General features: G+C 38.8%; 1 protein-coding gene across 1 annotated transcript in view; it reads right to left on the bottom strand.

The window, feature by feature from the left end:
• PEX13 (peroxisomal biogenesis factor 13) overlaps positions 1-26,666 on the bottom strand; it is a 28,892-nt gene that overhangs the window by 1,717 nt on the left and 509 nt on the right. The window contains exons 2-3 of the mRNA XM_045788044.2: positions 1,893-2,587; positions 1,249-1,374 (exon numbers count right to left, since the gene is read on the bottom strand). Coding sequence (XP_045644000.1) covers positions 1,249-1,374; positions 1,893-2,587 — 821 coding nt within the window. The remainder of the gene's footprint in view (positions 1-1,248; positions 1,375-1,892; positions 2,588-26,666) is intronic.

The raw sequence follows: 26,666 nt of genomic DNA, 5'->3' as shown, positions 1-26,666 counted from the left end.
AGAAGCAAAGCTAAAGAGTCATCATTAGTGGGAGAATAATTTGAGATATAAAATTCTCCTGAAATATTATAATGTAATTGAAAGAAACCACACTTGACCTTTCTTATATTTTATTTAGATTAATTAAACTTAATTATTTGAAAGTGCTATTTTCACTAGAAGAAAAATATGAATATAATACTTAGAAGCTTAGCTTTTGTGTATGAGGGATGAGGCAGAGATTTAGCAAATTTGATCCAATTTTTCAATTATTTATACAATAAACAAATAATGTGAACACTGAAGGTATTTTTCCCCCTATATAGGAATGACTAAAACTAATTAAAGGCTCAAGTTTCCATTAATAGATTACATGAGAAACCACCAAAGTGGTTACAAGTGTAGGTTCTGAAGTAGGACAAACCTAGGTTCATAGTCGAACTCCATTACATCTTAGCTTTGTGATCCTGGACAATTTAGTCATTCTGAGTCTTAGTTTTCTCGTAAGTAAAATAGGGACAGTATAATAACAGTACCCACATCGTAATATTATTATAAGGGTTAAATGCAAGATGTAAACTACAGTGCCTCGCACTATAAAAGACAGCTGTTGTCACTAGTATCTTTACCAACAAAATGTTACTTTTCCTAGCAAACCTGAATCCGCACAAACAAACAAAAATCTTTCTTCCCCCCCAAATCCATTAAAAATTCTGATCATGATTACTCGGGAAAGCTAAAGGGGAAAGGCCATTTTGCCTGGAGCCATTAAAAACTATTCGTGACCTGGTCCAAAAATAAACCTGAGATATGTATACATTTTTTGCTGAGGTTCTTTAATACTTCGTGACAGTAATTCCTACAATATTCATATTGGATTTTCTAAAGTAAACACTATTCAAATAAAAAAGCAATACCAGTCTGAGCAAAGACTGACAGGGATACTTACATGACACTGGATAATTTCTTTGGGTTGTTAGATTTATTACACGCAGTGCTTACTTCATGTTTTTGTGTGGGGATTAACAGAGTTTAGAATTCAAGTTTTGAGTTTAGAAGAGATTATATAAACAAAATCTTTCCTCATCTCAGTGAAGTATTACTGGAACAACCCTGCTGGGCATTTCTCCCCCACACCTCCAGATTTGGAAGTTCTAAACTGACACAAAAGAGAAATCCTAGCAACTACTTCTGAGTTAACAATGACCACGATCCTTTGTTGAAGTTTTTAATACTCCATTTACAAATTCAAAAAATTCATTTTATTACCTTTGAGAGCTAAGTTTAGCATATCGCCAGCACGGAAAGAAATTTCTTCTTCAGATACGGCAGCAAAATCATATTCTGCTCTAGCAACAACATGGTCATCCTCACCACTTGCCCAGTTCGTATTGTCTACAAACCAAATTAAGAATTAAGATTAAGGATTAGGGTTTACAGTTCACTGGCTATGGTTTATAAACTGCATAAATTTATTTGCCCAAGATAAATATGTAATTAACACCATATAAAATCCAACAATATGTTCACTAGGATATCTATTACGAACTTTCTTTTTCTTCAAGCTCAAAATTACAATTACCTGCGTATTGTTTTATTCACTTCCCTGCCAGTAAGTTTTAGAAAGATAAGGGAATTATGTCCTATGTATCTTTGTATCCTCTACAGCAACAAGTTCAGTACCTTGTAGACAGTAGTTAAGCAATGTGTACTGTTATATTAAACAAACCATAAATAAATCAATAAGCCTGTTTTTGCTACATATTCATTTTCCAGTTTTCAAGTTGTTAACTGAAAATATAACTGGATCAAAATACTATATACAAATGAATATGAAGAATGTTAATTTAACAAATCTATTCTTGAAATTTGAGATTGTTATATGGTTTTTGAACCCATTCTCTCACTCTTACCTGTTACTTCATCATTATGGGTAGACAGCAGTTTCCAGATGAGGTAAGGACCACCAAGGATAACAGCAAAGAACAAGAATATTGGCCAAGATTTTGCTGAGTTAGCTGCTCTGTCCTCAGCACCAAGGCAAGCCACAGTTCCTTCACTTTCTGCCCACAGGTCCTCATTCTCAGAGCCCCTTCTTAAGCCTATCATCCACTGCAATCGTCTGTAAAGATACCTAATAGTCCTAACTAATGCAAAAGCTGAAAAAACCTTTGTGAAATGTATTTTTAATCGGGAAAAGTGATTTGCTACATCCAATACAGCCCTGAAACTGTTATAGACAGCTGAAAAGGTAGCATCCATCATCATACTGACGGAGGCAAATGCATGCACAATACTTTCAATGGACTGAAATGCACCTCTGCTGCTTTCTTCAGCTTGCTGAACAAATCTACTAGGTGGCAGATCATCTACACGGAGGCGGTTATAGCCCAACCCATTATATCCATAACTATAAGGGCTATAGCTTCCATAAAATGAATTTCCATAGGCACCATATCCTGAAGAAAATGAACTGTAAGCAGGTCTGAAAGTATTCACACTGCTGCTTCCTGTCTGCTGTGATGGCCTTGGAAGAATAGGTGGGGGCACTCTGGTAAGTGTTGGTTGTCCAGGTCTTGTTAATAAAGTAGGACCCAAATCAGCAGATCTAAAACCAAATAAAGATTCAAAATAGTAACTTAAGCACATAATAAATTCAATTAAAAGTAACTATTAAACACCTCTTACATATCTAGTGTTAACAACAGATCTATTGAAGATAAGAATTAGTCTCTAATATCCACATGCTTAGAATCTCAGTCTTAAAATGAATAAGCAAAATAGCTGACTAAACTCTGATATTTTCTCGTTTACTTATGCTGGCATTATTAGAAGTATCTTTATTTTCCCAGAGTTAGGTACAACTACATATCTGTCTATCCTTGCACCTAAATGGCACTATCTTTATTACTGTAGTCTTAAAATAGGTCTTAGTATCCAATAAAACAAGTCCTCCTACAATGTTCTTCAACTTCAAGAGTGTTTTGGCTACTTGACCCTTGGAATTTCCACATTCCACATTTTAGTATCAGAGCTTGAAGTTCCATACCCTCTCCCCCCAAAAACCCAATTGAGATTGTTTGGGATTATACTGAATCTGAAGGTTAATTTGACATAAACCACATCTTTACAATAGTGAGAGTTTCAACTCACATTTATTAGGTCTTTTAAAGATTTTTCTCATTAATGGTTTTTAAAAATAACTTTATTGAGTCTCCACAGTGTTTTATAGTTTCCATGTGGCAGGTTTTCTCTAAATTTATTCACATATACTTGATATTTTTTGATGCTATTGTAAATGGTGTCTTCTAGAATTTCACTTTGATACTGTTATGTAAAAATATTAGATTTAAAAAAAATATAGTCCTTGTATCCAGCAATCTTGTTTTTGATTCTATTGGATTTTCAAAAACCTTAAGGATTTGCAGTCATACTGTATGTGAATAATGTTAGGTTTATTTCTTCTTTTTCAATTCTTACAGCTCTGATTATTAAGCTAATATACTTCGGACGTGCTGTACAATCTTGAATAGAAGTGATAACAGGGATCGTTGTCTCATTCCTGATCTCAAAGGGAAAGTTCTCAACATGTCACCATTGATTATTATGTTTGCTGCAGGGTTGCTGTAAATTTAGTAGTTCCTTTTCCATTTCTATTTGCTAAGAGTTTTTAGCATGAATGAACACTGAATCTTATCAAATGATTTCTTGGCATCTATCAAGATTATTATTTTATTTATGAATTCAATTTCTTTAGTATCATCTACTTAAAATAAGGTCTGTGGACCAGCGCTAATTTATGAGTCATATGTACAGATCTATAATGAGTAAAGTACAACAAATTTCACTGTTTAAGTAATCTGATATTGCTATGTTTTTTCTGTATTTTATAAAAGTATTGGCTATCAGCACAAATATTTTGAGAAGCACTGCTATAGGACTATTCATCTTCTCTATTTGTAATTATACCTTGCTTCAACCCCTAAATTTCTTCCCTTCCTTTCTCTATTTTTTGTACTTTTGTCTCTTTGTACAAAAATATGTTAGATATTTTCTTCCTATCCTTCAGGTCACTGCTATTCAAGGGCCAATCCACCACAAAATAAGTATCTTGTACCATAATGTAAACCAATGAATTCTTTTTTTTTTTTTTTTTTTTTTAGATTTTATTTATTTGACAGAGAGACAGCCAGCGAGAGAGGGAACACAACCAGGGGGAGTGGGAGAGGAAGAAGCAGGCTTCCCAGTGGAGCAGGGAGCCCGATGCAGGGCTCAATCCCAGGACCCCAGAATCATGCCCTGAGCCAAAGGCAGACACCTAACTACTGAGCCACCCAGGCGCCCCTAAATCAATGAATTCTTAATACCTATCAAACTAAATAGTGTGCTCAGTGTCAACATTGTTTTACATCCTGGCTGAAGTTTCATTATTTTGTGGACTGCTATTACACAGTTTGAAAAACAACGGCCAGTCCGTACTCTCCATAGTTACAGGACACACTTAGAACACTGCTCTAAGTCACTAATTCACTCTAGCAATGTCTAATCTGTGGTTAAACCCAAAGAGTTCTTAATTTTGGTTATTGTATTTTTTGTTCTAGATATTCCTTTTCCTTTTAATAGTTTCCAAATATCTACCAAAATTCCTTATGTTCTCTTCTATTGCCTTCAACATATTAAATAATGTTAACTTAAAGTCTCTTTGGTAACTGCATTTTTCTGGAGTCCCTATGAATCTGTTTTTTCATCTGTTGTTTTACTTAGTATCCATTTATGTTATCTAATGTCTTTCTGGGTCCTGCTATTTGGTTTTGCTTATGCATCAGACATACATGAAGAACTGTAGCAATAATTTGAGACCCTGGATGATGCTCTCTTCCCCCAGATGTATTTCATTCTGGATACTGGTTTCTTAACTATCCTCCAGTTTACTTCAAGCAGGCTGCTAAGGCTATTATCAATCCATGATATCCTTAATCTAATTTCAGGAACTGAGATGATTTGAAGCTGGGCTTATATTGTTAAGGGCCTGTTTGGTTCTTTTAAACACTCATAGATGTATCTTTTCAGGGTCATAACACAAGGTGTGGGTAATTTATCAGCACCTCCAGACCACTCGACTCTGAGTCCAAGAGTCTGTCATGCTCCAAGAGCCTGTCAAAAGTGCTCTTCAACTAGCTTCTCATCATCCAAACTGCTTCTTTTGGAATCAGCAGCAGCTTCTACGGAAATCCACTCTCACCTTTGTGGATTTCCATCTTTCTCTAGATCTGAGCTCCATAAAACTTTATCTTCTTATTTGTTCTAGAATGCATTCAAACAGATGTTTTTATTTTTATTTTTAAAGATTTTATTTATTTATTTGACACACAGAGAGAGACAGCCAGCGAGAGAGGGAACACAAGCAGGGGGAGTGGAAGAGGAAGAGGAAGAAGCAGGCTACCAGTGGAGGAGCCTGATGCGGGCTCGAACCCAGAACGCCGGGATCACACCGTGAGCCGAAGGCAGACGCTTAACGACTGAGCTACCCAGGTGCCCCCAAACAGATGTTTTTAAGCAGATGTTTTTATATTCTGCTTAGAATTTCTATTTGTCTTCAATAGGGTTTTTTTCCTAAATTACTTCTTCTGCCATCATCAGAAGTCCTTCCCACAATTCTTTGTCCATCATTATATAGTATCTTACATTCCTATACATGTCTGCCTCTTCTACAATGTGAGCTCCTCACAGGTATAGGAGTTATCCTTGTTTCTCCATCACCTACTATAGTGCTTAGCATATAATAGGTACTGATACAAACACTATGAAGTCTCTCTTTAGTGAATATATAAAACACATATATCACAATTAATACAGATTATTTTTTCTTTATATATCCTTCTATTGTTTTTACAAATTTCAATGAATATGTTAGTTTAAAAATTATAATTAAATGTAAAGACTTGATAAGAAAAAAAAGAAAGTTTTCCTCTTACTCTTCTCTGGTTTGAATGCTATCTATTTCTGGCATATGCAAGTATATTCAGTGTCCACATACAGTCTGGCTTTCTGTTACAACCAGCAAAATAAGAACAACTAAATAGGCCTATGACTTAGAATAATAAAAGATGTATATTCAGTGCTGAATGTGCCAAGAGTCTACCAACCCAACTTTTTATTTTGAAAAATTTCAAACAAAAGAAAGTTGAAAGTACAATTAATACCCACATTCCTTCCATCTAGATTCGACAACTGCTATTGTTTTGCTGTATTTGCTTTCTTTCTCTCACTCTCTAGTCTTTTAAAAATTCTTGAACCAGGGGTGCCTGGGTGGCTCAGTCGGTTAAGTGTCTGCCTTCAGTTAGGTCATGACCCAGGGTCCTGGGATTGAACCACATAGGGCTCCCTGCTCAGTGGGGAGCCTGCTTCTCCCTCTCCCTGCCACTCCTCCTGCTTGTGCGCTCTCTCTCTCTCTCTCTGTGTGTCAAATAAATAAATAAATAAAAATCTAAAAAAAGAAAAAGAAAAAAAAGAAACCTCACTGGTTCTCTTTAAAAACAAAACAAAACAAAAACAAATGGAACTAGTGCATTGCTTGAGGCTGTGGGTTCAATACCTTGGCTTCTAAAAAGAGATTATAAAATTTGCTGACAATAGTTTAAGAATTTTAGAAAGTTACAGAACTAAGAAGGGTAGGACTCTGATTAACCTCTCAAGCACAGGAAATGAAACAAATTAACAACTGACTCAATGACTTAATCTTTGATATCCTTAATCTAAGCCACCATTTTTATACTCGGCTCTTACATGGGAGGGTGGATGCTGAAGGAGCAGTGAGAGGCAACAGGAAACCTACTAGACAGAGAGAGGTAAATGTAGAAAGGAAACAACTAAAAAACTCAAAAAGGAAACAGAACCTACTCAAAACAAACATATCAAGAAGACACACAAGAAGAAATAAAAACACTAAGAAACCAAACTAATAAAAATTAACAATAAGAATGAGAAGTCAGCTTCTTGGGAAGATGGTGGAGGAGTAGGGGACCCTAGTTTCATCTGGTCCATGGAATTCAGCTAGATAGCTATCAAATCATTCTGAATACCTGTGAACTCAACCAGAGATCTAAGAAAAGAATTGCTGCAACTCTACAAATAGAAAAGTGACCACTTTTTGCAAGGCAGGAGGTGCAGAGAAGTGAATTTGAGGCGGTATATTGGAAGATAAACTGCGGGGGAAGGGAGCCTTCATAAATCGGCTACAGGAAAGTGATATAACAGCAGACCATAAAATCGGAACTTTTAGAAATCTGCTCTGGTGGGGGACGTCCCTGCCTTAAAAGGTGCTCAGGTGCCGAAACAGGTGGAATCCTAGGGGGTACAGTGTGGTCTCAGGATCCCCGGGGTCACAGAAAGAACAGGGGTGCCTGAAAACAGCAGAGTTCCCAAGGGTCGGAGCAGGGATGCCAGCCGCAAACAGTAAGGCCATGAGAGGGCTTTCAGTTCAGTTTGCCATAAACCATGAACCATGGCACTGTCGGGCAACTGCTATCCAAGCAGGGGCCCAGCAAAAAGCAGAATGCCAGTGACAGCCCCCTCCCTACCCTGGGAGGAGTGGTGTGGGTGCACACTGCAGGAGTCTGGAAAGTTTAGAGACTCCAAACAGGGTCATGTGCCTGAGATAAAAACACTCGATCACAGGCTGGGTGAATACAGTGTGGAGGGAAGCCAGGGAGACAAAAGTAACTGCTTTTCTGCTTTTCTGTGAGGGATCACCGTAGAGTGGGGGGCAGCTCTGGGGCTGGAGATAGGGGTGCAGCCTTTGTCATCCTCTAAAGTGGTACCAAAAGCCTTCAGGGAACAAAAGCCACTTAGAGCAATCTGAAGCTGCTTACACTGAGCCTGGCCCCCTGGCAAGGGGGGTGCAATTCCACTGGGGCAAAGACACCTGATAATCAGTGCAACAGGTTCCTCCCCCAGAAGACCAGCAGGAACATTCGGTAATATCAAGTCTACTGATCACACAAAACTGCAAAACTCCAGCACTAGGAGAAAATAGTACATAGAACTCAAGATTTTTTTCTCATAATTCTTGTCTTTCAGTTTAATTTTTTTTCCTTTTCAAATAGTTTATTTTATCAGCTCTTTTTAAAATTCTTTTTTAATTTACATTTTTACATTTACATTATATATATATATATATATATCCATCCTTCATTTTTTACTTCCTTTCATGGTATTCAATTTTATTATTATTTTTTGTATATATATAAAGTTTTTCTTTCTATACAATTTTGGGATATATTTCTTCTAACAAACAGACCAAAATAAACCCAAGGCCTAGTGTATTATTCTGTTCGATCTGTTTGATTATATATTTTTTTCCTTTTTTGGTTCTGATCTCTTCTGATTTGTTTAGTGTATATTTTCCTGGGGTCATGGTTGATATTTCTGGATTCTGTTCCCTTGCTTATCTATTCCTCTCTGGACAAAATGACAAGATGGAAAAAATCACCTCAGAAAAAAAGAGACAGTACTGACTGCCAGAGACTTAATCAATATGGATGTAAGTAAGAAGTCGGAGCTACAATTCAGAATAATGATTATAAAGATACTAGCTTTGAAAAAAAGCATAGAAGACACCAGAGAATCCCTTTCTGGAGAAATAAAAGAACTAAAATGTAATTTGCTCAAAATAAAAAAGGGTATTACTGAGATACAATCAAAACAGAAGGCTCTATCTGCTAGAATAAAGGCAGGAGAGAATCAGTGATACAGAAGATAAGATTATGGAGAATAAAGAAACTGAGGAAAAGAGATAAACAACTACTGGATCGCAAGGGGAGGATCTGAGAGATCAGCAATACTATAAAGTGAAACAATATTAGAAGAATTGGGGTCTCAGAGGAAGAGGAAAGAAAGAGAGAGAGAGAGGCGCAGAAAGTATATTTGAGCAAATCATAGCTGAGAACTTCCCCGATCTGGGGAAGGAAACAGGCATTTGAGTCCAGGAGGCACAGAGAACCCCCCTCAAAATCAATAAAAATAGGTCAACACCTTGACAAATAATGGCGAAGTCTGCAAATTTCAGAGACAAAAAGAAAAATCCTGAAAGCAGATTGGGACAAGAGGTCCTCAACATAGGTAGAAACATAAGACTGGCAGCAGATCTATCCACAGAGACCTGGCAGGCAAGAAAGGACTGGCATGATATATTCAGGGTGCTAAATGAGAAAAATAAAAATATGCAGCCAAGAATACTTTATCCAGCAAAGTTATCATTCAAAATAGAAGGAGAGATAAAGAGCTTAGAGGACAAACAGAAACTAAAAAAATTTGTGGTCACTAAACCAGCTTGCAAGAAATATTAAAGGAGATCGTTTAAGTGAAGAGAGAGCCCAAAAGTAACACAGACGAGAAAGGAACAGAGACAGTATACAGAAAGTAACTTTATAGGTAATACAATGGCACTAAATTCACATCTTTCAATAGTTACTCTGAATGTAAATGAGTTAAATGACCCAATCAAAAGACACAGGTATCAGACTGAATAGAAAAGCAAGACCCATCAACACGCTGTCTATAAGAGACTCATTTTAGATTCAGAGACACCTCCAGACTGAAAGTTGGGGGGGGGTGCCTGGGTGGCTCAGTGGCTACCTTTGGCTCAGGTCATGATTTCAGGGTCCTGGGATTGAGCCCCATGTCAGGCTCCCTGCTCAATGGGCAGTCCCCTTCTCACTCTCCCTCTGCTGCTACCCCGCTTGTGCTTTCTTGCTCACGTACTCTCTCAAATAAATAAGTAAAATTGTAAAAAAAAAAAAAAAAAAAAAAAAGCGAGGGGGTGGAGAGCCATTTATCATGCTAATGGACACCAAAAGAGAGCTGGGGTAGCCATCCTTATATCAGACAAAACAGATTTTAAACCAAAGACTATAATAAGAAATGAAGAAAGTCACTATATTATAATTAAAGAATCTATCCAACAAGAAGATCTAACAATTATAAATATTTATGCCCCTAACACGGAAGCAGCCAATTATATAAACCAATTAATAACAAAATTAAAGAAACATATTGATAATAATACAATAATAGTAGAGGACTTTAACACCCCACTCACAGCAATGCACAGATCATCTAAGAGGAAGATCAACAAGGAAACAAGGGCTTTGAATGACACACTGGACCAGATGGACTTCATATATTCAGAGCGTTCCATCCTAAAGCAACAGAATACACATTCTTCTCAAGTGCATAGGGAACATTCTCCACAATAGATTACATACTGGGTCACAAATCAGGTCTCAACTGGTACCAAAAGACTGGAATTATTCCCCGCATATTTTCATACCACAATGCTTGAAAACTTGAACTGAGTCACAAGAGGCAATTCAGAAGGAAAACAAATGCATGGAGGTTAAAGAGCATCTTTTTAAAGAATGAATGGGTCAACCATGAAATTAAAGAAGAATTTTAAAAATTCATGGAAACAAATGAAAATGAAAACACAACTGTTTAAAACCTTTGGGATGTAGCAAAGATGGTCCTAAGAGGGAAGTATATAGCAATACAAGCCTTTCTCAAGAAACAAGAAAAGTCTCAAATATACAACCTAACCTTACCCACCCCTAAAGGAGCTGGAGAAAGAAACACAAATGAAGCCTAACCAAGCAAGAGAAGAGAATTAATAAAGATTAGAGCAGAAATCAATGATACAGAAATCAAAAAAACAGGAACAGATCAAGGAAACTAGGAACCGGTTCTCTGAAATAATAAGATCAATAAACCCCTAGCCAGACTATTCAAAAAGAAAAGAGAAAGGACCCAAATAAATAAAATCATGAATGAAAGAGGAGAGATCACAACCAACACAAAGAAAGACAAAAAATTACAGGAACATATTATGAGCAACTATATCCCAACAAGTAAGGCAATCTGGAAGAAATGGATGCATTCCTAGAAACGTATAAACTACCAAAACTGAAACAGGCAGCAATAGAAAACCTGAACAGACCCATATCCAGCAAGGAAATTGAAGCAGTAATCAAAAATCTCCCATAAACAAGAGTCCAGGACCGGATGGCTTCCCAAGGGAATTCTACCAAACATTTAAAGAAGAATTAATACCTATTCTTCTGAAGCTGTTTCAAAAAATAGAAATGGAAGGAAAACTTCCAAACTCGTTCTATGAGGCCAGCATTACCTTGATCCCAAAACCTGACAAAGACCCCACCAAAAAGGGGCACCTGGGTGGCTCAGTCGTTAAGTGTCTGCCTTCCACTCAGGTCATGATCCCAGGGTCCTGGGATGGAGCCCCGCATCAGCTTCCTGCTTGGCAGGAAGCCTGCTTTTCCCTCTCCCACTCCCCCTGCTGGTGTTCCCTCTCTCACTGTGTCTCTCTCTGTCCAATAAATAAATTTTTAAAAATCTTCAAAAAAACAAAACAAAAAACAACAATAAAAAACAAAAAGAAAGACCCCACCAAAAAGAAGAATTACAGACCAATATCCCTAATGAGCATGGATGCAAAAATTCTCACCAAGAACTGGCCAATAGGATCCAACAGTACATTAAAAGGATTATTCACCATGAATATATCCCACCAAGTGGGATTTATTCCTGGGCTGCAGGGGTGGTTCAACATCTGCAAATCAATCAACGTGACACACCACATTAATAAAAGAAAGGATAAGAACCATATGATCCTCTCAACAGATGCAGAAAAAGCACGTGACAAAATACAGCATCCTTTCTTGATTAAAACTCTCCACAGTGTAGGGATAGAGGGAACATACCCCAATATCATAAAAGCTATATATAAAAAGCCCACAGCGAATATCATTCTCAATGAGGAAAAACTGAGAGCTTTTTCCCTAAGGTCAGGAACACGACAGGGATGTCCACTCTCACCGCTGTTGTTCAACACAGTACTAGAAGTCCTAGCCTCAGCAATCAGAAAATAAAAAGAAATAAAAGGCATCCGAATAGGCAAAGAGAAGTCAAACTCTCACTCTTCGCAGATGACATGATCCTCTATGTGGAAAACCCAAAAGACTCCACCCCAAAATTGCTAGAACTCATATGGAAATCAGCAACGTGGCAGGATATAAAATCAGTGCACAGAAATCAGTTGCATTTCTATACACTAACAATGAGATAGAAGAGAAATTAAGGAGTTGATCCTATTTACAATTATACCAAAAACCATAAGATACCTAGGAATAAACCTAGCCAAAGACGTGAAGGATCTGTACTCTGAAAACTATAGAACACTCAAGAAAGAAAGTGAGGGAGACACAAAGAAATGGCAAAACGTTCCATGCTCATGGATTGGAGGAACAAATATTGTTAAAATGTCTATGCTTCCCAGAACATGCTTCTACACATTCAATCCAATGGCTATCAAAATACCATCAACATTTTTCACACAGCTGGAACAAATAATCCTAAAATTTCTACGGAACCAGAAAAGATCCTGAATAGCCAGAGGAATGTTGAAAAAGAAAACCAAAGCTGGAGGCATCACGATTTCAGATTTCAAACTCTATTACAAAGCTGTAATCAATAAGATAGTACAGTACTGGCAAAAAAATAGACACACAGATCAATGGAATAGAATAGAGAACCCAGAAATGGACCCTCAACTCTACGGTCAACTAATCTTCAACAAAGCAGGAAAGACCATCCAATGGAAAAAAAGACAGTCTCTTCAACAAATGGTGTTGGGAAAATGGGACAGCCACATGCAGAAGAATGAAACTGAACCATTTTCTTTCTTTTCTTTTTTTAAAGATTTTATTTATTTATTTGACACAGAGAGAGAGACAGCCAGCGAGAGAAGGAACACAAGCAGGGGGAGTGGGAGAGGAAGAAGCAGGCTCCCAGTGGAAGAGACCGACGTGGGGCTTGATTCCAGAACTCCGGGATCACTCCCTGAGCTGAAGGCACACGCTTAACGGCTGAGCCACCCAGGTGCCCCAAAACTGGACCATTTTCTTACACCTTACACAAAAATAAATTCAAAATGGATGAAAGACCTAAATGTGCGATAGGAATCCATCAAAATCCTAGAGGAAAACACAGGCAGCAACCTTTGTGACGTTGGTCCCAGCAACTTCTTGCTAGACATGGCTCCAAAGGCAAGAGAAACAAAGGCAAAAATGAGCTACTGGGACTTCATCAAGATAAAAACCTTTTGTACAGCAAAGGAAACAGTTGATAAAGCCAAAAGACATCCTCCAGAATGGGAAAAGATATCTGCAAATGTGTTATCAGATAAAGGGTTAGTATCCAAAATGTATAAAGAACTTATCAAACACAACACCCAAAGAACAAATAATCCAGTCAAGAAATGGGCAGAAGACATGAACAGACATTTCTCTGAAGACATACAAACGGCTAACAGAGATGTGAAAAAAATGCTCAACATCACTCAGCATCAGGGAAATACAAATCAAAACCACAATGAGATATCACCTCACACCAGTCAGAATGGCTAAAATTGATAAGTCAGGAAACAACACATGTTGGTGAGGATGTGGAGAAAGGGAAACCTCTTACAGTGCTGGTGGGAATGCAAGCTGGTATAGCCACTCTGTAAAACAGTATGGAGGTTCCTCAGAAAGTTGAAAATAGAGCTACCCTATGACCCAGCAATTGCACTACTGCGTATTTACCCCAAAGATACAAATGTAGTGATCTGAAGGGGCACCTGCACCTCAATGTTAATAGCAGCAATGTCCAGAGTAGCCAAACTATGGAAAGAGCTCAGATATCTATCAACAGATGAATGGATAAAGAAGATGTTGTATATATACACAGTGGGAATATTACTCAGCCATCAAGAAAATCAAATTTTGCCACTTGCAATGATGTGGATGGAACTAGAGGGTTTTACCCTAAATAAGATAAGTCAACCAGAGAAAGCCAATTATATGATTTCACTGATATGTGGAATTTAAGAAACGAAGCAGAGGAGCATAGAGGAAGGGAGGGAAAAATAAAACAAGACGAAATCAGAGAGGGAGACAAACCATTAGAGACTCAGAACACTGTAGCTACTGAGGATTGCCGGAGGGCAGGGGGTGGGGGGATGGAGTAACTGGGTGATGAGCTTTAAGGAGGGCACAGGATGTAATGAGCACTGGGTGTTATATAAGACTGATGAATTACTGAACCCTACCTCTGAAACTAATAATATGCTATATATTAATGAATTGAATATCAATTTGAAAAAAGAATGAAAATTCACTCAAGGAAAAACAATTTTTTTTTTTTAAAGATTTTATTTATTTATTTGACAGAGATAGAGACAGCCAGCGAGAGAGGGAACACAAGCAGGGGGAGTGGGAGAGGAAGAGGCAGGCTCATAGCAGAGGAGCCTGACGTGGGGCTCGATCCCACAACGCCGGGATCACGCCCTGAGCCGAAGGCAGACGCCTAACCGCTGTGCCACTCAGGCGCCCCAAGGAAAAACAAATTTTATATAACAGCTAAACATAAAATAGTCAAAGAGCTCAATGATGCAATTACATCTATGAAATAAAAATTGAAATGAGATAAAAACATGTAAATATGAAGAAAATCCATTACGAATCTTAGACATGATGCTCATAGCCACAGGGATTGTCTTGCAACTATAAGGGAAGAAGAAAATTAGTTGTTGTACACTAAGAAACACAGTGGAAAATACAGAACTTGGGGAATTCCACTTCAAGTAATGGCATTTTAGGTAATCAGACTAATCCTCCCAATAAAAAAAAACTAGAAAGGCTAAAAATATATAACATAACCTGTTTAAAACATGGAAGGGTGAGGCATTGAGGAATTAAGAAGTTAATATCCAGCAGAAAGAGAAAGCTCAAGAGTCCATTTTGACAATTTCTCAAGGGACAAGGGTCAATCTCAAAGAGATGGCTGACAGGACAAGAAGTTGTGCAGAGCTTTCAACAGTTCCCTGTGCTAAGGAGACAAAAACTAGAGTTCGGAACCCCTATACAGGAGGGCCAATGTAAAACAACACACTTCAGAATGGGACCTTAAAGGGCCATATACTAGAAATAAGGGTGAAATGGTATACAAGAAATAAGCTAGCCCTGGCAGGAACTAAAACCACAGCTTCAAAGTGGCTCAATTCTTGACTGGATTAAAATGATTCTACACTGCTAGTGGCTAAGGTGCCTGTCAAAGGTAAAACTCTCAAGAGGAAGATAGCATCCTAGGCCTCAAATTGTCTTAAATTATCTATATAATGTCCAATTCTCATTAAAAAATAATTTGGCCTATATGAACACTAAACTATATGTCAAAAAAAACCCACAACAACAACAAACAAAACCCAACCAACAACCCAGAACAACATCAGATAATACAAAGAGATCCACAGGGGTCCAGATAATAGAATTATTAGTCAGAGACTTGAAACAACTATGGCTAAAATATTCAAGGAAAAAAGACAAGATTGATATTTTTCAGCACAGAATAGAAACTATAAAGCAGGACCAAATGGATATTCTAAACTGAAACTATGATTTAATAACTGGTTCAATAACAGATTAGACACTCTGAAAGAAAAATACCAGTGAACCAGAAGAGATTTTGGAAGAATATACCCAGAAGGAAGCATCAGTAACAAAAGAATACATGCAGAAAAGAGTTTAAAGTATGGGCCGTGCAGTGAAATAAACAGCACATATGCAGTTGGAGTCAAGGGGTAAAAAGATATGGGCAGAAACAGTATTTGAAGAGATAATGGCTGAGATTTTTCTGAAATTAATGAATGACATCAAGTCAGATTCAAGTATGTCTAAGAATCCCACTCCAAATAACACAAACAAAACCATTCACACTGAGGCCCAACAAAGTATAACCACTGAAAATCAAAAACAAAGAGAAAAATCTTTAAAGCCGTCAGAGGAAAAAAGAGATTCCTTCCAAAGAAGCAAGAATAAGACAGACATGGCCCAAACTCTCAGAAAGCTTATGGAAGCCCGGAAAAATGTAGGTCCCTTAAAGACAATGCTGAGTTAGCAGATCCTTAGACTCTCTAGACTTCCTGCTAACTAAACAAGAAATGTTTTTATAGTCCAAAGTGGAGTAAGTCATATATTGTTACTTGTAGCAGAAACTATTCCTGATACAATGTTTAATAGGACTCCCGGAAGAAGAGATGGGAAAGAATAGTGCTTAAACAATAAAGATATAATTAGTGAAAAATTTCCTGAATTAAAGAAAGATTGACTCCTTAGAGTGAACATTATAGGTACTGAGCATGAACACTGTAGCTACTGAGCAGAACGAAAAAATATACATGTCTGTATATTCATACCTAAGTAGAGCATAATAAAGTTGCAGGGGACCAAGGTATAAGGTAAAATCTTAAAGGTTACTAAGGAAAAAATAGTCTACATATAAAGCAATAAAAACTAGACTCAATAGAAAATTTTCTATATTTTTCTATAGCTAATTTCTATAGCTATATAACCCGGATATAAAGTCAAAAAGTATAGTACAAAGAAAGAAAATTACAGGCTAATTTCACCGAGAAATACATATGCAAAGATCTTAAAATACTAGAACAGAATTCAACATTGTATTTTACAAAATAATCACAATTAAGCAATTCATCCAGAAATTTACTCATGGAGGGAGGGAGTTAACATGGTGGAGGAGTAGGAGACACCTTTTTCAGCCGGTCCCCGAGTCCAGCTAAACAACCACGGAACCAACCTGAGACGCAGGAAGATGCATCTGGATCTCTACAAATGAACATCTCCAGCGCTGAGTATTGAGGTACGAAGCGGGGAGCCATGAAACCGTGCACAGATATCGGAAGATAAACGGAAGGGGGAGGGAGCCGCCGCGTTCGGTTGCCGGGGAGCGGTAGCCACTTGCACAGGAGAGCGGGTGGGGCTCGCGGACGGCACCCGCAAAACAGCACACTGAGACCGTGAGCCGGGAGCGCGAGCCACCAGGCATCTCGTGGAACACCGGAATCCTGGTGCGCTCACTGGATCTAGACTGAGACCGGGAGCTTCCGGAGCGCGTGCGCGCGGGGCGGCTGGCGGCGTTAGAAACACAAAGGACAGAGACTAGCCGGCCCCGGAAGTGAGGGCTGGGACGCCGGGTGTGGGGCGCACATCTCGGGACGCTGCAGGGTTGAGCAGCACCAACAATAACAGCGTTAAAGTGGCCAGAACATTAGTAGAGAACGGGCCGCAATCCCTCTGTTCTGTGACAGAGGCTGAAATTCGGCCGCTGCTGCTCTGACTCTAAGAGGCACAGCAAACCGCAAGGGAAAGCCGCCAGAGAACAAAAGCCTGGAAATACCGGCTCAGAGAGTGGCCATCCCCATCCCCCCTCGCAGGGGACAGGGAGACTCCACCCAAACAGGGTTGCCTGAGTATCTGCGCGGCAGGCCCCTCCCCCAGAACACAGAAGGCAGGCTGAAAAATCAAGAAGCCCACAACCCGGGGCGCCTGGGTGGCGCAGTCATGGAGCGCCTGTCTTCGGCTTAGGGCGTGATCCCGGCGTTCCGGAAAGGAGTCCCTCATCGGGCTCCTCCGCTGGGAGCCTGATTCTTCCTCTCCCACTCCCCTGCTTCTGTTCCCTCTCTCGCTGGTTGGCTGCCACATACATACATACATACATACATACATACATACATACATAAATAAATAAATAAAATCTTTAAAGAAGAAGCCCACAACCCTAAGATCCCTATAAACAAGGGGCACGGCCTGGGACCCAGTCAATAATTTGGGCTCTGGACAACCCCGCAACCTCTCCTCATCAGAATGACAAGAAGGAGAAGCCCCCTCCAGCAAAGAAAAGACAGTGAGTTTGTGGCCTCTGCCACAGAAATAATGGATATGGATGTAACCAAAGTATCAGAAATGGAATTCAGAGTAACGATGGTCAAAATGATGAGAATTGAAAAAACTATTAACGAAAAGGTTACTGAGAATATAGAATCCCTAAGGACAGAAATGAGAGCGAATCTGACAGAAATTAAAAACTCTATGAGCCAAATGCAGGCAAAACTAGAGGCTCTGACAGCCAGGGTCACAGAAGCAGAGGAACGGGTTACTGAATTGGAGGATGGGTTAATAGAGGAAAAAACCAAAATAGAAGCTGCTCTTAAAAAAATCCAAGCCCACGAATGTAGGTTACGGGAGATTACTGACTCAATGAAACGATCCAATGTTAGAATCATCGGCATCCCCGAGGGGGTGGAGAAAAACAGAGGTCTAGAAGAGATATTTGAACAAATTGTAGCTGAAAATTTCCCTAATCTAGCGAGGGAAACAAACATTCGTGTCCAAGAGGCAGAGAGGACCCCTCCCAAGCTCAACCACGACAAATCTACGCCACATCACGTCATAGTGCAATTCTCAAATATTAGATCCAAGGATACAGTATTGAAAGCGGCCAGGGCAAAGAAATTTCTCACGTACCAAGGCAAAGGCATCAGAATTACATCAGACCTGTCTACACAGACCTGGAATGAGAGAAAGGGTTGGGGGAGCATATTTAAAGCTCTTTCAGAGAAAAACATGCAGCCAAGGATCCTTTATCCAGCAAGGCTGTCATTCAGAATTGATGGAGAAATAAAGACATTTCAGAATCGACAGTCACTAACCAATTTCGTAACCACAAAACCAGCCCTACAGGAGATATTACGGGGGGTTCTATAAAAGTAAAAGGGCCCCAAGAGCGATACAGAACAGAAAGTCACAGCCAATACAAAGACTTTACTGGCAACATGGCATCATTAAAATCATATCTCTCAGTACTCAGTCTTAATGTTAATGGCTTAAATGCTCCCATTAATGCCACAGGGTTGCAGATTGGATAAAATGACCCATCCATTTGCTGTCTACAAGAGACTCATTTCGAACCCAAAGATGCATTCAGACTGAGAGTAAGGGGATGGAGTACCATCTTTCACGCAAATGGACCTCAAAAGAAAGCTGGGGTAGCAATTCTCATATCAGATAAATTGGATTTTAAACTACAGACTATAGTTAGAGACGCAGAAGGGCACTATATTATTCTTAAAGGAAGTATTCAACAAGTGGATATGACAATTATAAATATATATGCCCCCAACAGGGGAGCAGCAAGATACACAAGCCAACTCTTAATCAGAATAAAGAGACATATAAATAAAAATACATTAATAGTAGGGGACCTCAACACTCCACTATCAGAAATAGACAGAACACCCTGGCAAAGACTAAGCAAAGAATCAAAGGCTTTGAAGGCCATACTCGACGAGTTAGACCTCATAGATATATATAGAACACTACACCCCAGAACCAAAAGAATACTCATTCTATTCTAATGCCCATGGAACATTCTCAAGAATAGACCATGTTCTGGGACACAAAACAGGTCTCAACCGATACCAAAAGACTGAAATTATCCCCTGCATATTCTCAGACCACAACGCTCTGAAATTGGAACTCAGCCACAAGGAAAAATTTGGAAGAAACTCAAACACTTGGAGACTAAGAACCATCCTGCTCAGGAATGACTCGATAAACCAGGAAATCAAAAATCAAATTAAACAATTTATGGAGACCAATGAGAATGAAAATACAACGGTCCAAAACCTATGGGATACTGCAAAGGCAGTCCTAAGGGGGAAATACATAGCCATCCAAGCCTCACTCAAAAGAATAGAAAAATCTAAAATGCAGTTTTTATATTCTCACCTCAAGAAGCTGGAACAGCAACAGAGGGACAGGCCTAATCCACGCACGAGGAAGCAGCTGACCAAATTAGAGCTGAAATCAATCAAGCAGAAACCAGAAGTACAGTAGAGCAGATCAACAGGACTAGAAGCTGGTTCTTTGAGAGAATCAACAAAATTGACAGACCACTGGCAACACTTATCCAAAAGAAAAGAGAAGGACCCAGATTATTAAAATTATGAATGAAAAAGGAGAGGTCACGACGAACACCATTGAAATTGGAAGGATTATTAGAAATTTTTATCAACAGCTATATGCCAATAAACTAAGCAATCTGGAAGAGATGGAATCCTTCTTGGAAACCTATAAACTACCAAGATTGAAACAGGAAGAAATTGATTTCTTAAACAGGCCAATTAATTATGAAGAAATTGAGTCAGTGATAAACAACCTTCCAAATAACAAAACTCCAGGCCCAGACGGTTTTCCTGGGGAATTCTACCAAACATTCAAAGAAGAAATAATACCTATTCTCCTAAAGCTATTTCAAAAAATAGAAACAGAAGGAAAGCTACCAAACTCATTCTATGAGGCCAATATTACCTTGATCCCCAAACCAGGCAAAGACCGCCTCAAAAAGGAGAATTACAGACCGATCTCCCTAATGAATATGGACGCCAAAATCCTCAACAAGATACTTGCTAACAGAATCCAACAGTACATTAAAAGGATTATCCATCACGATCAAGTGGGATTCATACCTGGGATGCAAGCGTGGTTCAATATTCGCAAATCGATCAGCGTGATACATCATATCAACAAGAAAAGACTCAGGAACCATAAGATCCTCTCAATCGATGCCGAAAAAGCATTTGACAAAATACAGCATCCTTTTCTGATTAAAACCCTTCAGAGTGTAGGAATAGAAGGTACATTTCTCAATCTCATAAAAGCCATCTATGAAAAGCCTACTGCAAATAATATTCTCAATGGGGAAAAGCTGGAAGCCTTTCCCTTAAGATCAGGAACTCGACAAGGATGCCCACTCTCGCCACTATTATTCAACATAGTACTAGAAGTCCTTGCAACAGCAATCAGACGACAAAAAGGGATCAAAGGTATTCAAATCGGCAAAGAAGAAGTCAAAATGTCTCTCTTCGCAGACGACATGATACTCTATATGGAAAACCCAAAAGGAGCCACTCCCAAACTATTAGAAGTTATAGAGCAATTCAGTAACGTGGCGGGATACAAAATCAATGCTCAGAAATCATTTGCATTTCTATACACGAATAACGAGACCGAAGAAAGAGAAATTAGGGAATCCATCCCATTTACAATAGCACCAAAAACCATACGTTACCTTGGAATTAACTTAACCAGAGACGTAAAGGACATATATTCTAGAAACTATAAATCACTCTTGAAAGACATTGAGGAAGACATAAAAAGATGGAAAGATATTCCATGCTCATGGATCGGAAGAATTAACATAGTTAAAATGTCCATGCTACCCAGAGCAATCTACACTTTCAATGCTATCCCGATCAAAATACCAAGGACATTTTTCAAAGAACTGGAACAAATAGTCCTTAAATTTGTATGGAAACAGAAAAGGCCCCGAATCTCCAAGGAACTGTTGAAAAGGAAAAACAAAGCTGGGGGCATCACAATGCCGGATTTCGAGCTGTACTACAAAGCTGTGATCACAAAGACAGCATGGTACTGGCACAAAAACAGACACATAGACCAATGGAACAGAATAGAGAGCCCAGAAATGGACCCTCGGCTCTTTGGGCAACTAATATTTGATAAAGCAGGAAAAAACATCCGGTGGGAAAAAGACAGTCTCTTCAATAAATGGTGCTGGGAAAATTGGACAGCTACATGCAAAAGAATGAAGCTTGACCACTATCTCACACCATACACAAAAATAAACTCCAAATGGATGAAAGACCTCGATGTGAGACAGGAATCCATCAAAATTCTAGAGGAGAACATAGGCAGCAACCTCTACGAAATCGGCCAAAGCAACCTTTTTCATGATATATCCCCAAAGGCAAGAGAAACAAAAGATAAAATGAATTTATGGGACTTCATCAAGATTAAAAGTTTCTGCACAGTCAAGGAAACAGTCAGAAAAACTAAGAGGCAGCCCACGGAATGGGAGAATATATTTGCAAATGACACTACAGATAAAGGACTGGTATCCAAGATCTACAAAGAACTTCTCAAACTCAATACACGAGAAACAAATAAACAAATCAAAAAATGGGCAGAAGATATGAACAGACACTTTTCCAATGAAGACATACAAATGGCTAACAGACACATGAAAAAATGTTCAAAATCATTAGCCATCAAGGAAATTCAAATCAAAACCACATTGAGATACCACCTTACGCCAGTTAGAATGGCAAAAATAGACAAGGCAAGAAACAACAATTGTTGGAGAGGATGTGGAGAAAGGGGATCCCTCCTACATTGTTGGTGGGAATGCAAGTTGGTACAGCCACTCTGGAAAACAGTGTGGAGGTCCCTTAAAAAGTTAAAAATTGAGCTACCCCATGATCCAGCCATTGCACTACTGGGTGTTTACCCCAAAGATACAGACGTAGTAAAGAGAAGGGCCATATGCACCCCAATGTTCATAGCAGCAATGTCTACAATAGCTAAATCGTGGAAGGAGCCGAGATGCCCTTCAACAGATGACTGGATTAAGAAGTTGTGGTCCATATATACAATGGAATATTACTCAGCTATCAGAAAGAATGAGTTCTCAACATTTGCTACAAAATGGATGGCACTGGAGGAGATAATGCTAAGTGAAATAAGTCAAGCAGAGAAAGACAACTATCACATGATTTCTCTCATCTATGGAACATAAGAACTAGGATGATCAGTAGGGGAAGAAAGGGATAAAGAAAGGGGGGGTAATCAGAAGGGGGAATGAAACATGAGAGACTATGGACTATGAGAAACAAACTGAGGGCCTCAGAGGGGAGGGGGGTGGGGGAATGGGATAGGCTGGTGATGGGTAGTAAGGAGGGCACGTATTGCATGGTGCACTGGGTGTTATACACAACTAATGAATCATCGAGCCTTACATTGGAAACCAGGGATGTACTGTATGGTGACTAACATAATATAATAAAAAATCATTATATAAAAAAAAAAGAAATTTACTCATGATTCAACATTAGAAAGGTAATTGATGAAATAAACCACATTTTCAAATTAAAAAATGCATATAATTATCTCAATAAATGTATAAAAGTCATTCATGAAATTTAAAACTCTTTCATAATAAAAATTTGAGCAAGGTAAGGAGATAGAAGTTCAAAAGGAAATCTATTGAAAACAAAAAAACGAACATCGTACTTAATAGTGAGATTTGAGAAGCATTCTGATGAAAGTCAGGAGCGATACAAGGATTGGTTATCTATGCTGGCTTATTTGTAAATGATAGGACTGTCAGCATGGAACACAAGAGAATTTCAACTAAACCACCAGAACAAACTAAGTCTGACTTATGCTGGATATAAAAGATGGAAAAGTACTTCAAAGAGATAGTTATAAAACATTACTTAAGACAAAACGGGTCCAAATTCTCATAAAGTCCCAATAAAAATCCCAATAAGCCTTTTTTTTAATAAAGAGTAAATGTAACAAAGGCAATTCTGAAGAAGAGCAAAGTGTGGAGGCTGTTGATATACCAGGTATCAAAATTTATTAAAAAGACAATGAGGGGGTGCCTGGGTGGCTCAGTCGGTTAAGAGTCTGACTCTTGATTTCAGTTCAGGTCATGATCTCAGGGTTGTTAGCAGGGGTTTCTCAGTGGGGAGTCTGCTTGAGATTCTCTCCTTCCCCCTCTGCCCCTCCTCCTGCTTGTTCTAAAATAAATAAATACAATCTTAAAAAAAAAAAAGAGTAGTGCTAGCATAAGAACAGAAAGACCAATAGAACATATGGGAAAGTTCCTCAAACAGGACCACACATTTAGGAAAACTTAATAGGATGTAGATAGCATTATAAACTAGTACAAAATAGATAAATTAATGGTACTGGGATACTTATCCCCATGGGGGAAAAAAAACTATGTTCTCTATTTTGTGTTGATTTTGTACAACAGAGTCAGTTTCAGGTGGATTAAAAATATGAATGTGAAATGCACCACATTTAAAAAAAATAAGAGAAAAAAAATTTTTTTAAAGATTTTATGTATTTGACAGAGAGAGACAGCCAGCGAGAGAGGGAACACATGCAGGGGGAGTGGGAGAGGAAGAAGCAGGCTCTTAGTGGAGGAGCCTGATGTGGGGCTCGAACCCAGAATGCTGGGATCATGCCCTGAGCCGAAGGCAGATGCTTAACCACTGTGCTACCCAGGCACCCCAGAGAGAAAAATTTTCTTGATCTGAGGGAAAAAAGGGTTTCTTAACCAAGACACAAAAAAACACAAACAATGAAGTATGAAAATTTGGCTATATTTAAATTAAAAGTATCTGTACAACAAAAATGAACATGAATACAAATAAAGCAAGAAGACAAGGCATAAGGGGCGCCTGGGTGGCACAGCGGTTGGGCGTCTGCCTTCGGCTCAGGGCGTGATCCCGGCGTTCTGGGATCGAGCCCCACATCAGGCTCCTCCGCTATGAGCCTGCTTCTTCCTCTCCCACTCCCCTGCTTGTGTTCCCTCTCTCGCTGGCTGTCTCTATCTCTGTCAAATAAATAAATAAAATCTTAAAAAAAAAAAAAAAGAAGACAAGCCATAGACTGAAAGAAATTGAAAACATACAAAAACAGAATTAGTATGAATAAAGGACTCTTAACAAGTTGATAAGCAAACCTAAAGCCAATTAAAAAAGTGGGCAAAAGATATTAACAGAAAAAATTCAAATGGCTAATTTAACATTCAAAGAGATGCTCAATCTTATTACTAACCAGAGAAATGCAAATTAAAGATTAAATATCACTTCACATCCATTAGATTGGCAAATTCAGAACTAAAAAAAGAACATCATCAAGTGTTAGAATGTAGAGAAACAGAATACCTTGCTAGTGAAAATGTAAAAACTAGTACACAACCACTTTGGGGAGCAACTCGGCACTAGTTAGTACTTGAACCTAAGCATACCCTCCACCAAGCAATTCCACTTCTAATAACACATTATTAGAAAACCCCTTGGAAATGTGGACAAGGAGAAAGGCACAAGAACCGTCACTGCAGGGGCGCCTGGGTGGCTCAGGTGATTATCCTGGGGTCCTGGGATCAGGCCCTCATTGGGCTCCCTGCTCTGTGGGGAGTCTGTGCCTCCCTCTCCCTCCCTTCCTCCCCGCTACGAATGTTCTCTCTCAAATAAATAATCTTATTTTTTTTAAATTATTTTTAAAGATTTTATTTATTTATTTGACAGAGACAGCCAGTGAGAGAGGGAACAGAAGCAGGGGGAGTGGGAGAGGAAGAAGCAGGCTCCCAGCAGTTGCTGATGTGGGGCTCGATCCCAGGACCCTGGGATCACGCCCGGAGCCGAAGGCAGACGCTTAACGACTGCACCACCCAGGCGCTCCTAAATAAATTATCTTAAAAAAAAAAAAAAGAATGGTCACTGCAGCAGTTTTTAATACATAATATTTTAATATCTACAACAGAATAGTTTGTTTTTATATAACAGAATATCCTACTGCAATTAAAATGAACTACAGCTATATGTATGAACAAGATAAACCTCAAATCAATAATATGTAATGGAAAAACATTTTCCAAAATGATACATAGTTTGAACATAAAGTCTAAAAACACACTAAACACTATATGTACAGACATATATATATAACACACAAACCTAAGTACTAAGGCATACAATAAAGTATAAAAACATAATTGGGTACATGAAACACCAAATAGGGACAGTAGTTAATAGCAGAAAAGAAGAATGGGAGGCTTAACTGTTTGTGTAATTTTTTTTAATGTAATTTTTATTTAAAAAAAAAATCTGCAAATAAAATCTGAGGCAAACCTGGAAAATTTTCCTTTTATTTGAGATAGCAGAGCGAGAGAGAGCACGTACGGTGTGAGGGGCAAAGCAGGGAGCCCAATGCGGGGGGCGGGGGGGGGGCTTTATTCCTGAACTCTGAGATCACGACCTGAGCCCAAGGCAGACCCATAACCGACTGAGCCACCCAGGTGCCCCTGGAAAAATTTTCTTAAAGCTAAGTGTGAATACACAACTATTCATTGTCTTACACTCTACCAGTCACTACACGTTTAAAATTTAAAATTAAAAAAAGTGGGAAAATGGTTAATTTTACATAAACAGAACTTTAACAAGATGCCAAAGTATAAAACCTGTCTTCCGAATAGCTGTCCAAATTTTTTTTTTAAAGTCAAATCACTCATAAAAAAGGTAGCAGGAAGTGTCGCCCAGCTTAACAGTATAATTAAAGCTTATTATTTGTTATGTATCTATCATTATTAAATTAAGTTGCCAATGTGTTCAAGTATCTTGACATTTAAATAAGGATTACAAGATTTTCGAACATAGAAGAAATACATTCCAGTGTACTGCGGACTTTTATGTGTTAGATAAACCTGCTACGATAGGTGATCTGCCATTCGAATCTCACCTAAATTTAGATGTCCAGATCCACCCAACATGAAACACACAAGGCTGTGAAACTCTTCTCTTTCGTTCTATTTTAGCCTTTTCCCCATTATTCATTAAAAACGAATAAAAAACACACAGGCCTTAGAAAAGTGACACACTATTTTGCACACAAAGGCCAGCCATAGGCCTTGGATTTAGAACTCCCGCTTGAAAGTTGCTTCTCCAAATCCTTATTCAAACATTGCTGAGTTATGCTGAAAAACAACGCAAAGTGTATATAGGCTTGGGTTCCAGTGCGTAAAAGCGACCTTTGGGGCTTTCACCAACTTCTCGAGAGGTTGTAAGACTTTGCTCCCTGTCCAGCCGGGGCTGGGCAAATGCCCGCTACCCTCACCTACGAAAGACC

The sequence above is a fragment of the Ursus americanus genome, chromosome 7, assembly GCF_024610735.1.
Source record: "Ursus americanus isolate L20-20 chromosome 7, mUrsAme1.1.p, whole genome shotgun sequence".
Taxonomy (NCBI): Eukaryota; Metazoa; Chordata; class Mammalia; order Carnivora; family Ursidae; genus Ursus; species Ursus americanus.
The sequence above is the reverse complement of the archived record's forward strand: the minus strand, read 5'-3'. Positions and strand labels throughout refer to the sequence as shown.